Source organism: Pteropus vampyrus, unplaced genomic scaffold (assembly GCF_000151845.1).
Source record: "Pteropus vampyrus isolate Shadow unplaced genomic scaffold, Pvam_2.0 Scaffold205, whole genome shotgun sequence".
In the NCBI taxonomy this organism is placed as follows: Eukaryota; Metazoa; Chordata; class Mammalia; order Chiroptera; family Pteropodidae; genus Pteropus; species Pteropus vampyrus.
In genome coordinates, this window is record NW_011888986.1 from 1,600,125 (window position 1) to 1,616,767 (window position 16,643).

A 16,643-nucleotide genomic window follows, 5' to 3' on the forward strand; every position below is an offset into this window, starting at 1 on the left:
AGACATGAATGATTTGGGTGGAGAGAGGAAAGAGCCTGTGAAGTGACCCCTCTCCATCCATCTGCACTGTTTTTCCCAGTCAAGAAATGGAGCCCCTAGAAGTAGACCATGTTGGAAGCAGAAAACAGCAAAGGGAAATGACACTGATATGTTCCCCCTCCATCCCAGCTCACCAGAGTGTTTCTGTTTAAGAGGACGCTGGTGGATGGGTCAGCTGAAAGTCTGGTCCTATTTTTGCTTATTATGGACAAGCTCTGTTTACCTCCACTCTGTTCCTTTTCTCTTCAAATGTAGAAAACCTAGAGTCTGGATGCTGAAGACAGCAGAGAGGTGGAGGAGCTCACTTTTCTTTTCTTTAAGATTTTTAATTAAAATATTTTAGGAATGTTCTCTAACACACAGTTAATCATTAAAAGATTATGCTCTTTTATTTTCTCTTTCCTTAAACTTAATGGAAACTGTTAAGCCTCCTGTATGCTTTTGAGATGGTCATTTAGATTTGGCTACAAGAGGAAACAGGAGAAGCTCAAGAAGAAACAAAACTTATTATATTCCTCAGTCCTAGAGGCAGGAGGTACAGCATGAAGGGCCATGTGGGAAGAACCAGGGTGGGTAGGAGGCAGAGGACTGGAGGAAAGGGATGGTTTAGGCCAGAGCCTTTACTGGAGTTAGGGCAGGCCAGGGTAGGACAGATGAACATGTTAGGACTGGCTAGTTTGAATAGTCCCAGTGAGCTCTCTGAGCTCTAAGGATGGTCCCTAGTTGCCTGGCACCTGGTCCTGGGACGATTAAGACAGAGGAACACAGGTCAGATAGAGGTGGCCTAGCCCTGGATTGGTTGGTTTGCATGCCAGAAGAGTGCTCTACTGGATCCTTTTCTACCTTTAAGAATGGGCTAACCCCATAGAGGTGTTCTCTCCCCAGCTAGACAGGTTTTCTGAAATGTCAAAACATCATGACATACAGAAAATAATTATAGTGGATCTGTCTCTGTGTGGCACAGGACTGTTAAACAGGGTTGCAAAATCCTCCTGCTGTCTGAACCTATTTTTAGATGCCACCTCCAAGATCTGCATCTATCCACCCACAGGATCTCAAAGGGAAAGGTTTCACCAGGAAACGTTGCCCTCAGTCTCCGATGCATTAGACAATACAGGACACGAGCAGGCGTGGCCTAGGTGTCTGAGTCACCTGGCTAATGGAGTTTAGCTGTCATTTTGCATAGAAAAATGAACATAGAAGACTGAGAGGAGATCAGGTGTTTGGTCCAGGTCTATGTAATTGGTTTCTATTGCTCCGTCAAGACTAGAGCAGAAAAGAGACTTTGTGACAGAGGCCAGCCCTGAACTTCTCGGGACCTATTGGAAATCCTGGACCCAGTCGTCTCCTCAGGGAGCATTGCAACAGCCCTTCTTGCCTCTTGCCTCCCAGTTCACCCATGCAGCCAGTCACTGTAGATCAGTTTGCATTTCTTAGAGTTTATACATAAATGGAATACTGCAACACGTACTCTCTTTTGTCTCACTGCTCTCAGGCAGCAAAATTATGTTAAGATTTATTCATGTTGGGTGTGTCCATAGTTCCTGCTTTTCACTGAGCCCCAGTTAACATGGTTTGTTTATCCACTCAAGGAAGATTTTGGACCTTACGGCTCCTGCTTTCTGGTTCCCACGGCCCCCATCTTACACAGCCTGCAAGTTCCTGGTAGATTAGCATTGATGTTGAGGATTTCAGAGGCCTTATGTAGTTCTGTGACTGTAAGGATTCTAAAAGTTTAAGTCCTGTTGTGGATGACCTTGCTGGGAAACATGTGATGGGCTCCCCAGAGGTTCATTGGCTGGAGTTCAGAAAACGTGCCATCTCTGTGGACCCCCTGCTGGGCCTGGCTTTATAGCTGTGGCTTCATGGCATCAGTGTCCCACAACCTGGGCTCAGGCACTCACTGGCGGTGTGATCTCAGGCATGGCGCTTAACTCCTATTTGCCTCCATTGCCTCAACTATAAGACCCCCATAAGTGGTCCTTCCTTCCGGGGTTTGTAAGGATTAAATGAGGCAATAACTTAAGAGCAAGTAGAACAGGCCCCGGCACACTGTCAGTCTCATGGGGTCCCCTTTTGTTTCGGGGGTCAGGTTTGCTTGCTTCTCCTGTATTCCTGCTTTGCTGTAAAGAAGCAGATTTCAGTGGATTCGGGTTGTTTAAAATCTGTGGTGTTTAATCTTAGAAGATGCATCTCTCCAAAAAGATCTGTGACAGATATGCACAGGGTTTCCCAGGATCTGTGGATTCCATGCTACTCTGGGTGGCCCTGCTCAGCCCCTTAGTAGCACTCTGAAGGCAATGGTGTCATGCAGCTGGGTGGGCCCATCCTGCTTGCCTGAGAAGTGGCTCATTTATGATAAGGTTGCACCTGCCTAAAAGAACAATTACAGGAAGTGCATTCTCTCTTTGATTAGCTTATTAACATCACCAAGCAGTCAAATTAGGAGCAGAAGACTTTTTTGAACCTGATAGAATTTTAAAAGAGAAAAGAAAATTCAGTAAAAGTGTTTGTAAGAATACAGCAAGTCTGTGACCTGTCAAAGGCATCTGTGTTGTGATGCCACCTGTGACCTTGAGCAATCTTTAAAATTAGTTTTTAAACCATAAAGACCATAGGCTTCAATATTGTCTCAGTTGGCCTTTACTCTTTGGTCCATACATTCTTGCAATCCCAAGAGTTTTTCTTTCATTTTGTGAGATACCTTTCAGCGTAGTTAAGGAATCTCTTTTCTTAACTTTCCTATTGGATTTTTTATGTGAACATATAGGATACTATTTTTTTTTTTGGAATCTCTTTTATAATCATGAACCAGTATTCATTTATACAGACTATCTCCATGTGTCTGGGGGCATATTGCAAACACTGAGACTGTCAGCATAATAATGGCACGGGTGACTGCAATACAATGAACACTTGGGAAGCTGCTTTGGCATCTCACTGATTTCTCAAGTGGCATAGAGATTTCAAAATTCTTGGCTCTGTTTATACTTGTAGCATACCTGTTGTTAGAAGATTTGAGTGTTCTCAACCCATTTCAACCCAACAAATTACTTTTTAGAAATCAAGTTTAAAGAATTTTTGGTGCCTAAAATTACAGTTGGACTCTACATTTACCACATGGTTGGTCCTACTTCAACTCTTTAGAATACAGGTGCCAGGAGAGTGTCATCTATTTGTATGTGGACAAAACTGGGAAGAAACCTCTTGGCTCCATTCTCCTGGGTGTCAGACATTGCCCACCTGTGTCTTGTGGCTTCAAGATGGAGATAATGACCTGGTTTCATGTCCTTGGGAAGGAAGAGAGGCTGTCTCTATGATCAAAGTGGTATTTATGATGCCACAGTTAGGTAGGCCTGTGGGTTTTCTTTTCTAAATGGTCCTCTTTTATTGCTACTTTCAACACTGAAGTCAGGGCTCATCTCCTTGCTTGTTGTTTCTCAGCCTCTCTGTGTCCAGCACATGGCTGTGAAATTAAGATCCATTCACTTCTATTTCTATTCTATCAGCCCTACTTAAAAGGCCTCTGTGGTTTGTCCCTCCTCAGCACATTCCTGAATGCTTTTTGGACCGAAGTCTGAATTCCTAACTCTTCTGCCTCTTTTTCATTACTCTTTACAAATTTGTCCCCAGTTTGCTGTTTCCCTGCACACCTACTTCTCTAGAAGACCTTTCCTTACACTCCCACCACCATATCACGTTCCCTGTGGCCCCAGTTCCAATTTGTATTTTGTCATGAGATCTTTTTCCACCACCCTTTGGTCTCCAGCCCCTTTTGCACTGACTAGATGTACCTGCCCTCTCATTTCTCTGAAGGATGGAATTGTACTCTAGTGATTAGTAATAGATGACTATAGTCTGCTCTGACTATAGACTATTCCACGTGTTGTGGGTCTCCTCCATTGCTCTATAGTTTTCTTGAGAACACAGACTGTTTTGTCTTTTTCACGCTGGTCAGGGCTGTGTTGGATTTGGTGTGGGGATGGAATGGGAAGGAGGATCAAGGACAACTCCTGGGTGTGAGGTGGGGACAACCCATGGACCATGGTCCCATTTTTCTGCCATAGTAATATGAGACAAAAATGGTTTTGGTGGAGATAGTCAAGACTTGTTTGAAAATATTCAACCGGAGAAGACAATAAAGTGAAGATATCAATTGGGTGTGGCAATCGTTTATAAAATTCTGGTACCATGGGAGATGTTAGGCTAGAAACAAAAACAGGTGAGGCATTTCGAGTTAGAAATAGTAAAACATCTTAGGATTGGATAGATGAAGGTCACTAGAGTAAAGTGGGACACAGGTCCAACAGGGGGCATAGCTCTAGCACTTCTGAGGCTTGGGAAGACAAGATGGGGTACGAATATATTCTGCTAATATTTACCCAGCACCCACTTGGAAGGTATAATGGAATTGGTTGAGAATTATGGAGAGGATTTCTTTGGCAAGAATCTTGTTCCCTGGGATTCCTATCCCCAAACTTTAGACAGAATGCAGGGTTTCAGGAGATCACACAGACTTTGACATGTGTTATCCAAAGTCTGGGAGGCCCAGTGTACTGATGGACTCACTGAAGTAGGAGTAGGTGTATTGGGGGAGAAATTGCCTCCTGCTGATGGCTGGGCAAAGGTGCTGGGGGCAGGGAATGCCCTATGTGGGCCATGAGCCCATTGGACCCATCCTAGATGGTTTTCTGCTAAAAATTGGGGTCATGTCAGCAGCAAAAGGCTTGAGCTACCCAACAGGTGTGGATGCCAAGAGAAGGAAGATATGCGAATAGAAGAACAGACACTGTCCATTTCATGGCACACGCTCTCAAACCTTCTCAGAGTGGAAGGGTCTTCAAAGAAGCAAGAAGAGTGCCTGTGAGGGAAGGAGTCACTGCAAACCTCAGCCCTGGCCAGATGGCCCAGCCCTAGAGTGTGCCCTCACTTCTTCTCCTTAGGCATCCCCAGAGCTCCACCCCAGGCAAGAAGTCAGAAGCTGCAATTATAGGCTGGGGGGCACCTTCTGTCCTTGACCTGCTGGAGGTCTTTGCTGGTGGCTCCTAGGGAAGCAAGAGGCTTTCACTATTATGGTGGATGGGGCATTTTTATATGGAAAAACAGGAAAATGGAGGAGATTTAAGTGATTGAGGATGTTTCTTTGTCTAAAGTGAATGAACTAGATACGGAATATGCCCGGTGCTTCATCCAGATCATGCAGAGGACAGATGAGGAAATGAGTGGGACAGATTCCTGGGGCTCTCTGCAATTTAGAGGCTGAGTCAAGAGAAGGCAAGAAGCCAAGAAAAGGAAGTGTATCAAGGAAGTGAGGACAGCAGAACACCCATAGATTTGGTGCCTTGGAGGCTGGCTGTTGGTGATTTTGCAGGGGCAGCTAGTAGAAACAGGAGCTGGCTTGGAGGGAGCTGAGGAGGAAAGAGGATGTGAGGGTGCAGAGGGCACTATCGACTTTGCGATGTTAGTGGTCCATTTTATGGAGGTGCCATAATGTTTTGAGCTGGCCTCTGTGATAGACATTGTTTCTCATGAGTCTGTTGGGAACCTTGCTCCAATCAGTGGTGGTGCACAGAAGTCTTCTGGCCTGTCTATGAGTGTATTTAGAGAGAGCGTGCCAAAGTTGAACTGCTGGACCAGAGGGACTGTGCGTTCTTTTGTTTTGTTGAAATATGACCAATCTGCACTCATGGAGGCAGTGCCAAGCTACCTCATCATTGATGTGAGGTATTTCCCTACAAAGCCTTATAAAGCTTAAGTCTTTGGCTGTGGGAATGGAATTTTAGTATAGGCTTTAATTTGTATACTTATCATGAATAAAACTGAGAATCTTTTTATATTTTCAAGAGCTATTTGTATCTCCTGTGAGCTCTTCATAACTTTTGCCCATTTTCCTTTGGGTTTTTGAAGTTTTCTTTATTGACTCATATTAAGACAATTATCTCTTTGACTGAAATGTTATTTTTTTTTCTAATGCTTAAATTTTTATTTTTAAGTTATCTAATGTGTCAATATTTTCTTTGATGGATTCTGGTATTTGTATCATCCTTCCACTCAAAAGTAAAAAAAAAAAGTCTTCCCAGTTTCCTTTTAGTACTTTTATGGTTTTATTACAAAAAAAATTAAATTTACGATCCATCTAGAATTTATTTTCATATAAGGCACAAGATAGGAACCCCACTCACTTTTTCCTGGGTAGTTGCCCAGGTACTCAAATGACACTGAGTAACTCTTTCCCCTTACTGACATGTGCTACCACATTTTTTACTGTAGGAGAGGAAAAACTGTTTTGCTTTCCTTCCTATATTCTCTGGCTAAAGCTCTGCAAATTAGACAAAAGGCAGTTTAACAAGAGAAAAACAAACAGTTGATTAATGCATGCTGAGTGAATCCAGGCAGGGGAACTCAGTGATTCTTTGAGGGAGACATTCAAAGAAGTGTTTAGAACTTAGGCTTATATATACCATCTTAACCAAAGGTCAATAAGTCTGTACAGAAGTGACAAGACCCAGGAGAAGGATTTTGAGTTTCTTGGTGCAGCAAATTGTGAGAAGGTAAATGCATGTGGGAGCTAATGGAAGATGAGTTCTAGTAGCAAAGTTTGTCATGTAGATTCCTCTGCTGCATCTCAGGGCTGATCAGATTCTAGAGTTATCTTCAGTGATTAACTTCTGTCTTTCCTGGTAGAGAGAGAAGGAGAAACACCTTTATAAATGTATGTCCTGCTTTTAGGCAAATAAGGGGAGAGCAGATAGCTTTTCTTGTATCTGCTTCTCCTCAATTGCTTTCCACTCAAAATAATCTTTATGCCAAAGTGGCTTACTTGGGGTGGCATCTTTTGATACTCTTTACCGGTAACATGTATCTCCCCTTTTTGTTTGCTGTTATATGTGTTTGTTTGTTGTCCCTCCCCCTACTGGAATACAATCCTATAAGTGCAGAAATTACCTAAATGTCCTTTGAAAAAAATTGAGTCTGTAATGTGTGTGTGTGTGTGTGTGTGTGTGTGTGTGTGTGTGTGTGTGTGTGTGTGTGTGTGTGTGTGTAGATTGGGTGGGCAGCAATGAGATGGATAAGTAGAAAGAAAGATGAAGCTACATGACTTCAAAAAATCTGGTACAAAAATTCTGCATTCCAATGGAAAAGTTATGAACAGTGAACGGTACTGACTCTAATGATGAAAATTTTAGACTAAATAGAGGAGGATGACGGAATCATGAAAAAGTGGGGTTTGCCATTTCGGGTTACTTTCAGATAACCACGAAGGTGTCAAAGATTACATTTTCATATTAACTGAGCTCTGTGTCATGGTTTGGCTTACTGAAATGGGGTCACACTGAGTAGAATGTTAAGAAGCAATCTCTATTATTAAAATTGGCAAAATTGCTACCTGAGACTCACACTGGGCTTAAATGGAATTACACAAAGCTAAATAATTACTGCTAAATGAACAAACTGAAACAGTTCTGCTCACCAAAATGCAGAGTGCTAAACAGTAAGGAGGGACAAAGAGAATCATTACTTTTAAAAATAGACTTTGGAGTTAAAGTTACTAATTTCATTCATCTAAATGTTACAATTATTAATAGTTATGTCACATTTCTATTTCAAATAGAAACAGATACTGTCAGCCTGGTGGAAATGAGAATTCACACATATATGCTATCATATGAACATTAGAAACAAATTTGTGCCAATGAGGAAGGGAGAGCATTTTTCTGAAAACCAGCTTGATTTGCAAACCTCTTTGGGGATTCTAAAGGCTGGCTCACAAGAGAATCCTTAGGACTTTCCTGAGTCCACAAGCTCTGAGAAATTTTTTTGGAATTTCTTACATTTGCACATTTTTTAAGGACAAAAGACTGAATCTCTGACTGTGCCCTGATATGCTTGCATGCCTTTCTGTGAGAGGACTTGTTTGATAGAACATGTTTATTATTTGCAGTGTCTTTTCCACAATCTCATTTTTAATGCTCATTTGTTGTTTTCGCCACTCTCTCCCAGAAGTGGCACAGAATTAGCAAGCTTGTTGCCCAAGTTCCATGGCAGCCTAACTAGATTAGACCTTTGATGGCCTCTAACCTGTACTGTAGGTTAGGCATTTGCAAAACTGTCATCCAAGACTGATTTTTGTCTCTAATCTTCCATGTAGGTGGATGGAAAAATAAATCTGATGCATATTATGGGTATTTAAGGAATGGCTTATGGGAGACTTTCTACCACAAAATGTTTTTCTAGCCTGCTGGGACCATTAGAGATTTAGCTGCTTTATTCAACTAAATATATCACTTACTATAACAAGCACAGTGCAGAGATATGTCAAACTTTTTTTAAAAAATTAAACAGATAAAAAATAGATATTGGGGACTTATGTAGTGTTTAAAGAGACAACTTGACCTTCTTCATTAAGGAATTTTTTAGAAAGTACTTTGGATGATAATTTTGTTAGAACCACAGTAAAAACATTATTATAAAATAAATGACAATGCACAAATGTCAAAAATTTTATTTCTTTTAAATAAACTTTTTCTGAGTCATGGTGATTCATAGTCTACAGTTTTCATGCATCTGAACTTTTAGAATAGTATTTCTTTCTCCACTCTCTACAATGAATTGAATGGCAAATATGAAGCTTATCTTAATAGTCTCTTGCCTTATTTGACAAGGTCATATTTCTCTTAAAAGCATTGTATTGTGATGGTGATTATTTTTCTCGATAATAGAAAATAATTTCAAAAACTATTCAGCTGAGAAAGCTTGTGGAATGTTTCTGAGGACCTATTATCTTTTTTATCATTCAGCGTGTATCTCCAAACCTTCATTTGTGTATATATATTTTTTCTATTCTTTAACTGTTTTGTCCTTTCCCATGTGGGAGTTGAGAGGTTCACCCAGCTCTTCTCTGAGCTTTTGACTTTGGAGCTACTTTTGTCAGATCTTCCATCATTTCTCCCTGAACTGAATCAAAAAATTTAGTTTCGTTTGTTCTTGAGTGACTACCCCATGTCCTCCCATGTTAAGACCCCGCTTCCAGCTCCTTGACTGTAGCAGCCTCTATCTGGTCTAATTTTTGCATGTTTTCCCCTTTTTGTTTTTGTGCTTTCCTATCCCATGCAGTCCTGAGGATCAGACCCATTGTAGCTGGTCCTCCTGTCAGGCCCTCTCAATACCTAGGATACTTCCTTGACTCTCTCAAGACAGTGCCTGGCACACGGTAGCTGTTCAATAAAGTCTGCTCCATGGAACTGCCTTGCATAGAACTGCATTTTCAGCTCATTTGTACACCCCTGGAGTTCCTCTTCAAAACCCTCTTGATTTGATGATATTACTAATTACAGAAGCTGATGTTAAACAAAAACCGTGGGGAATAGAATTTTTTCTGAAATTAAGAATGTAATGGGCCATATTCTAGCCAGAAAAAGGACTGGGTCCTGGGACATACAGTCTGAACAACAAGGAGAAGAAAATCATATATGCCATCCTGGAATTGATGGAGCATTTCTGTACAATGAGTGTGGAGAGAAAGATGTAAGTTGTTTTGAAAGAATAGCTATAGACAAAAAGGGGGGGAAAAGGTGAAGCAGGAAAAGTTCTTGGATAGGTGCAGAGTCCATAAAAAAGTATTTGCTGTTTCTGGATTGGTTGTGGTCAGCAGCCTGGAAAGTTCATGAGTAAGCAGAATGTGGTGGAGTCTGTGGTTGCCTACCTTTCTAGGTAAGAGCTGAAATAGCCATGAAAGTTGATTCAGAGCTTCTCCACACATTAAGGAAGGCGAGCAATCTTTAGTTGGATTTGGCTCAAGGCTGTTAACTGATTAATCTCTTACCTCTTTCTCCCACCCTCCTGCCTGCTGTAATTTAATTTAGGACATCTCCGAATTTTCTTGTTACAGCGAATAACACTCAGAGGACCACATTTTTTTCCATTACATTCTTCTGACACACTTCAGAAGGATCTTGATCAATAGCAGTACTTGCCTTGTGCCGTGTCTGTCGCCATGGGAAGAACATCCAGAAGAGTATATATCAGGGTATCGATTCTCTAAAACAGAATATTAACCAAATATAAAAACAAAACAAGAATAAAAACGATGTGTGGCATTGATACATAGCACACCATTAGGACGCAACCACCATGGAGAGAACTAGGATACCGTCAGTGAGAGGTTCAAAATGATCTGTTTGTGTTTTTCCTAGTTTTGTATTTAGAGGAGAAATTGGATGACTCTTGAGATGGCAGGTCTATTTTCTATGCTGGAATATACAGGCAATTATGTTCCCGGGAGATGTGAACCTGTAGAGTCTCTGGGTTATGTAATCCTGATTGACATGATAAAATGAATCTCTCTTGTTGTCCTCTTAAGGGAAGCCATCAGCCGTGTTTGCGAAGCTGTCCCTGGAGCCAAGGGAGCCTTCAGGAAGAGAAAGGTACTGTCTTCTTGGCTCTGCGTCTGACCATGTCTTCTCTACTTCTGAACGTTTCTGTCACTACTCAGCATCTTTAATAACGTAGAATCATTCAATTCTCTCTTCCCATGGCCTAGCTCTTGTCACTTTTTTTTTTTTTTGCCAGAGGGAAACCAAAAGCCATCTCTTAGTTTGAAGAGGGTAACTGGCAGTGGTTCTTGTCACTTTTAAAAACAGAAAAAAGCTTATATTCTTTCTCTCTGCCATGCGGTTGATAAGGACAGTTAGCTATCACTACCAATTCAAAGTAGACACCCTAGTTACTGACCATGGGCCTAAACCTAAATATGATGATGACAATAGACATGTAAAACGGGGCCAGGCATTTTTTTAAACCTTTAGAATCACTGATTCACTTCATTAGAATAACCCTTTGAGGCAGACATTCCCAGTGGTGTACCAGTCAAAGTCTAATAACTGTTTTTTGGGGATGGGGACTGAATTTGTAGTGTTTGCCAGTTTCCCTGGTGTAAATACTTCTGCAATGGCTGATTTCAAGCTTTAACATGACATTCTTAAAATGAACTGTGGAGCTGAGGTCCAGCCCAGACTGCCTGGTTCTGGGTGCCAGACCTTTTCATCCTAAGATGTTTGAACCAGAAGAAAAAAAAAATACCTGAATTAAGAAAAAACTGAGAAAATCTCTTTACTTAAGCGTCTAGCAAATACATAACTAAATACTTACTATCAGGACTTTTCTACGCCTGGACTGAATGAGGGAGAGTATCTCTGAATCTATCCTGACCCTGAGGTTTTGGGGCATGCTGTATGCTCGCCTCTGCTGGTCCCAGGGTTGTGGGTCGCTTCTATCTTTATAGCTTGAGGACATTCGACTGAGTTTCAGGCAGAGAACTTTGGATGAAGGCTTAGATGTACTGGTTTATGGTCCAGTCAGCCCACAGGGGCTGCCAAGCAAGCCTCCAGCACCTTGAATACAGGAACTAGGAGGGTGTCTAAGAACAGAGACAGTGAACCTTCTCTTTCAGGGCCAGGTAGCGCCTGACCAGCAAGTCTTAGGATACCCTCCTGGTTCTCTCCGTGAAGGAGGGGAAATAATGCTGATTTCTGGTCTCCAGCTCAGGTATATTAATCAGGGCCCAGGCAGCTCTATCTTTGCATAGCTCTGGCAGGAGCTTTGCAAACAGTGCCAGCTGGTTAAGAACAGTGTTAACTGGCATATCAAAGAGGGCGTGGTCTGTCCTGAGGAGGAAGGTTGGGTGGTTTTCAACGGATAGAGACAAATATTGGCAGTGCCCTTGAAAGGACCCAGGGAGAAGGTGTCTGGCTGGAGAACACAGCTCATAGTTCCTCGTGCCAAGGACATTTCTGACAGGCTGATAGATGCACCAGTTAGAGCCAAACTGAGTCTGTCCATCCTTGGGCTGGCTCCAGACCCGGATTCTAATTAAATCATCCATGTGAGCTCTGACCTGGAGAAAGTGCTGGCCAAAGAATTTGTGTTCTATTCCTTCAGCAGTGAGCATTCTCATGACTCCTTGAGATTGTTCATAAGCCCCTGAGCTGGACCGATTTAGTCTGGCCCTGACTAATATGACTGTTGTTGAAATGAAGCTGGTTTGTGAGTCTACAAAGCTGTGGGCCCTAACCTGTGGCACTTTACTGAGGCTTATGAGTAACCTATGAGACATATCTCAATGTGAGCTGCCTAAAACACTGACACCTCTGTCTTTCCCTTATCTTGGTGTGTGTGTGCATAGTAGATGTTTTACAATTCGCGTTTTGCAAATTCTAGAAGTTTTTGTTAATATTGGATCCCACCCCTCCAGTTTATTTGTGGCACAATTTTCTTCACATGCCTAATGAAGGTGGGAAGGTGAAGGTTTTGGGATTTGGCAAATAGGAACAACTTAGAGGCCCTGACAGTGTGGCTTCTGGTGAATCAAAAGCTAAAATAATGTTGCTTGATTTCACAGCCTCCGAGCAAAATGCTGTCCAGCATCTTGGGCAAGAGCAACCTCCAGTTTGCGGGGATGAGCATTTCCCTGACCATTTCTACTGCCAGCCTGAACTTGAGGACACCAGACTCGAAACAGGTCTGTGGGCTCTCAGGCCCCCTGTCCTGCCCTGCCCAAGACCCCTCCACAGGATGGGTATTTCACAGGGCTTTCCACTTCCAGCTCTACTGGGTCTGTGTGGAGCACATTTGTGTAAAACCTTCATGAATCTGCAAACTTTGGCCACTTCGAAGGGTCACCAACAGGATGATAAATGGAATTGGCTCTCTTTTGTTCTGCAATAAATTACCTTTTTTGGGGATAATGCATGAAGTCATTGGTTTACCTACAATGTAAAAAAGAGGCATATGTATATGCAAAAGTCTCCTCTCAATGTCTTTGCTTCTATTTTGTTTTATTTTATACCATATTTCATTCATTCTACAGCCCACATTTTATTTTCACATTTTTATTTCCTTGAAATGAATGGCATGTTATGGTTTAATTGACAGTATTTTTTATTTCTTATTGGGTCATTTTGGAGCCTTTCACAATTGATAGTGTCATAGGGTTGATGTCATATGGCTATCTGTGGCTATATCCATACCCAGTGTGGAAAGAGTTTGTTGCTGACCAAGGCAGCAGAGCAGTGATGTTTATTGAGGTTATTCCATTTAGGATGGTTGGATTCTTCTGCAGTGTTTATCTTTTAGGTTTCTCTGATGGTTAGTTCCTTCAGACAGAAAAATGGTTATGTGATATTATATGACCTGTCTGGTCATTCACTAGAAGATCTTACTTCCAGGACTGTCTTTATTTGACCTGATTCAGAGCTTGTCCAGGAAAAAATGCCTCTTCCCAAGAGACGTTTGTCCAAAACAATTAGAGGCAATTGTTTAACATCATGGCTCAAATGGGTATATAAGCAGCAGCCCTTGGTACCAACAGGTGAAAATGCTTAGAACTGTAAATGCTTTCACCTGCTATGCTCAGGCTGGGCCTCTGTTGCCGGCAGTATGAGTTAGAAGTCAGATATATCCACATTGTAAGATGGGCAATCCATAGACCTTTGGATGACATACTTCCTGACTCTGGCAGTGTGTCACCAGGGATGCCCAGCGATACCTTAATGTTGCTATACATATTCATATTTATTGATTTCTAAATCCCCCAGGTAAGCAAGCAACATCCCAGCTTCATTTATCTCTCTGCCCCACCCTTCCCATTTGAGATGGTAAAATAAATTCTAGATCCAAAATAGAAATAAAAGGGCTTTGTTTTGACATATTGGATGCCACTTCTTATTCCATTCCTTTGTCTTCACTTGAGAGATGGATGATCCCTTGTCTTTTCTCATTGGCCCTTCTAAAGAATGGGTTATCTGGTTATTTAGGTGGTGGATTAAGGAACTTCAACAGGCTCAGCCTCTTTCTGGAGCAGCCTCAAGGCTGAGCACCCATGGCGGCTAATGGAGGTTGGTCTCCTCAGCTCTGCACTCATACTCCCTCATCCATCTTTATTCTATGTGGCTGTTGCACCTTTTGTTTCTAGAAATCCTCGAACCATGGTCCTCAATTCAGTGGGATCTTATCTCTTAATTCCCCTTTTACCTAATTCCCCACTTCAAAATAAAGAGAAGCAAACTCAGAAAGAGCAGAAAGGATGAGGCCATCATGGTTGGCACTCTTCATCCTGGCATTGGGGATGGTTGGGTGTGTCCAGTTCTCAATGTCCTGCCCTTAGTTTAGGTGGATAGGAGTGAGTCCTGGGGGATGCTAGCTTGGACATCATGAGCACAGTCTGAGGAAGGTTTGACAGGAGCCAAAGCTCAGATCCCTCTGGCTCTCCTATTTGACTGAGTTTAGTCTCTGGGTGCAGGAAACAGAACGAGCCAAGTGGATACTCTATTTCCAACATAGAGAGATAGCAGGAAGGCAGGCCCTGCTCCCCTGTGTAGAGTTCTCCAGGAATAGAAAAAGATGAAACAACCTCAGAGCAAAAACACAAGCTTTCAGTTAATTAGCTCTAACTTCCTTATTCTCCTTTTCAATTTCTCTTAGCCAAAGGGATAACATATACAGTAATGGTTATACATTGTGTTGACCAAATATAATTTCCATTTTTCACCTAAATCTTAGTGTCCACTTTGATTTCCAAACCTCATCTTTAGAGCTGCTTTATAAGTAAAAATTAAATAAGCAAAAAATTAAATAAACAAAACTTGATTTTAGAAGTCATAGTTTATCATCATTTGGGGACTATTATGTCCTCATTGCTCTCCCAGGAGCCCTCTATACCTGGACTAGAGGAAGGATTCCAGAGGACTATGAAGGGAAACTATTAGTTTAATCCATCTGTGTTTAGGCACAGGCTACAGAGCCAGACTCATTGCTTTTATTCATTTACAGTTGACTCTTGAACAATGCTGAGGGGAGGGATACTGACTCCTGCACAGTCAAAAATCTGGGTGTAACTTTTGACTCTCCCAAAACTTAACTACTATATGCTTTAGTTTTTCTTGATCTTGAGTTATTTTGTAAGTCCTAACAACTGAAATAGGCATTTAAAAAATCTTTTTTTTTATCTTATAGTTCAGTTATCGTTTTGCTTTGATTTTTACAGGAGCATGGTTGGAAAAATCCTTTGGATGGTAGGATTATGGCTCTGTAAATTTTGACTGCCCACCAGTGAGGGCTTGAGGGGGCTGAGCAAAAATAAACCTGGTTATGTTGAGAGGAAGACAAGAGTGCTGTTTCCACCCCCGGAAATTTACTTCAATGTCATTACATTGTTTTTAGAAAGATAAAAGTAGCATGGAAGATTTACGTAGCTTTTTAAATTTAGGGCAGCTTCCAATTTACTCAGTGTCTACTAAATTCTACTGTACCCTGCAGTTTACAATGCTAATGGAAATTTCCCATTTTAAAATGAACTTGGAATGTCCTCTTTTTAAATTGATAAATTATAAGAGTGCCTGAGATGGCACTGATTTTGATCTTGGATGCAGGCTTTCTGATTTATGTGCACATGATACAAATGGGTTGAAGTGGGGGATGGCCACGCTTCCCTCCACTCCAACTATGGGGTCTATAGCAAAGATCCTATATGTCTTTGGAAACAGAAACTATGCAGTCAAAATATTTTGATGTATGGGTGAGACAGTTTCCTTCTCAAAGAGGCATGGTTCTTAAGACCATCTGTGTTCGGTCGTAGTCTGCCCTTTACTAGCTATAGTACTTTGAGCAAGCCACTTGGCCCCGCTAGGTCTCAGACTCCCCATCTGTGAAATGGGATTACAGTAATTCTTATGTCACAGGGCTGCTGTGAAACTTTAATGAGCTAATTCTGTCAAGGCTGCTGGATGAGCAGCTGACATGTTGTGAAAGTTCATTAAAATGCTATCTATTGTTATTACTTACATAATTGTTATTTTCAGTGTGTACCGATTTGGGGGAAACCTTGTCAATTCATATTACCTGCCAACAAATGGTTGGTTTTCCAAGACATGGGAAGGGTAATAACTACACATCTCGTTTCTTGTTTTGGGTCTGGCAGATTATAGCAAATCATCACATGCAGTCCATCTCCTTTGCCTCTGGGGGAGACCCGGTAAGTGCCCTTGGCATCATTTTCTTTTATTCTTGTCTGGAATTGCTGAGAAGGGCCCTGCTTCCAAGGTGTGCTTCTTAGGATACTATCAAGAACGTTTACTATGATGCCAACCATTTCTCCCTAAGCTCTTCTTGACTATCATTAATTTTCATTTCATTATACAAGAACTGTCAACAATCCTTGAAGCATTGGCATTCTTAAGAGTTAATGAAACAGCTCCCCAGTGTTTCAAAATTGCCTGGTGTTCTGGTCACCTAACCGCTTGCTCTGCCTTGTTCTTGTTTTTCTATTAGACCTCCAATGGGGTCCTCCGTTTTAGTATTTTAGGACTGAATTTACTAAGTCTGTTTTATTTATAAATATTTGTAATTGGCAATTTTCTCTCCAAATTTAACACTATAGTCTTGTAATGGTTTGCTTTGCCAACAGGAAAGGAATTGCAGAGATAAAAAGAGAAAGAATAGAGAATCGAATGAAAATGTTTTGTTTTTGCATTGCTTCTTTTATGAAGAAGATGCAATAACAAGGGGACTTGCTCCCCACATTTGATCAGGAATGTGATGCTGTGATGTCC

At 41.5% G+C, this 16,643-nt stretch overlaps 1 protein-coding gene across 1 annotated transcript in view; it reads left to right on the top strand.

Moving 5' to 3' along the window:
- SHC3 (SHC adaptor protein 3) overlaps positions 1-16,643 on the top strand; it is a 159,638-nt gene that overhangs the window by 65,888 nt on the left and 77,107 nt on the right. Inside the window, exons 3-5 of the mRNA XM_023537949.1 lie at positions 10,400-10,463; positions 12,437-12,556; positions 16,013-16,066. Coding sequence (XP_023393717.1) covers positions 10,400-10,463; positions 12,437-12,556; positions 16,013-16,066 — 238 coding nt within the window. The remainder of the gene's footprint in view (positions 1-10,399; positions 10,464-12,436; positions 12,557-16,012; positions 16,067-16,643) is intronic.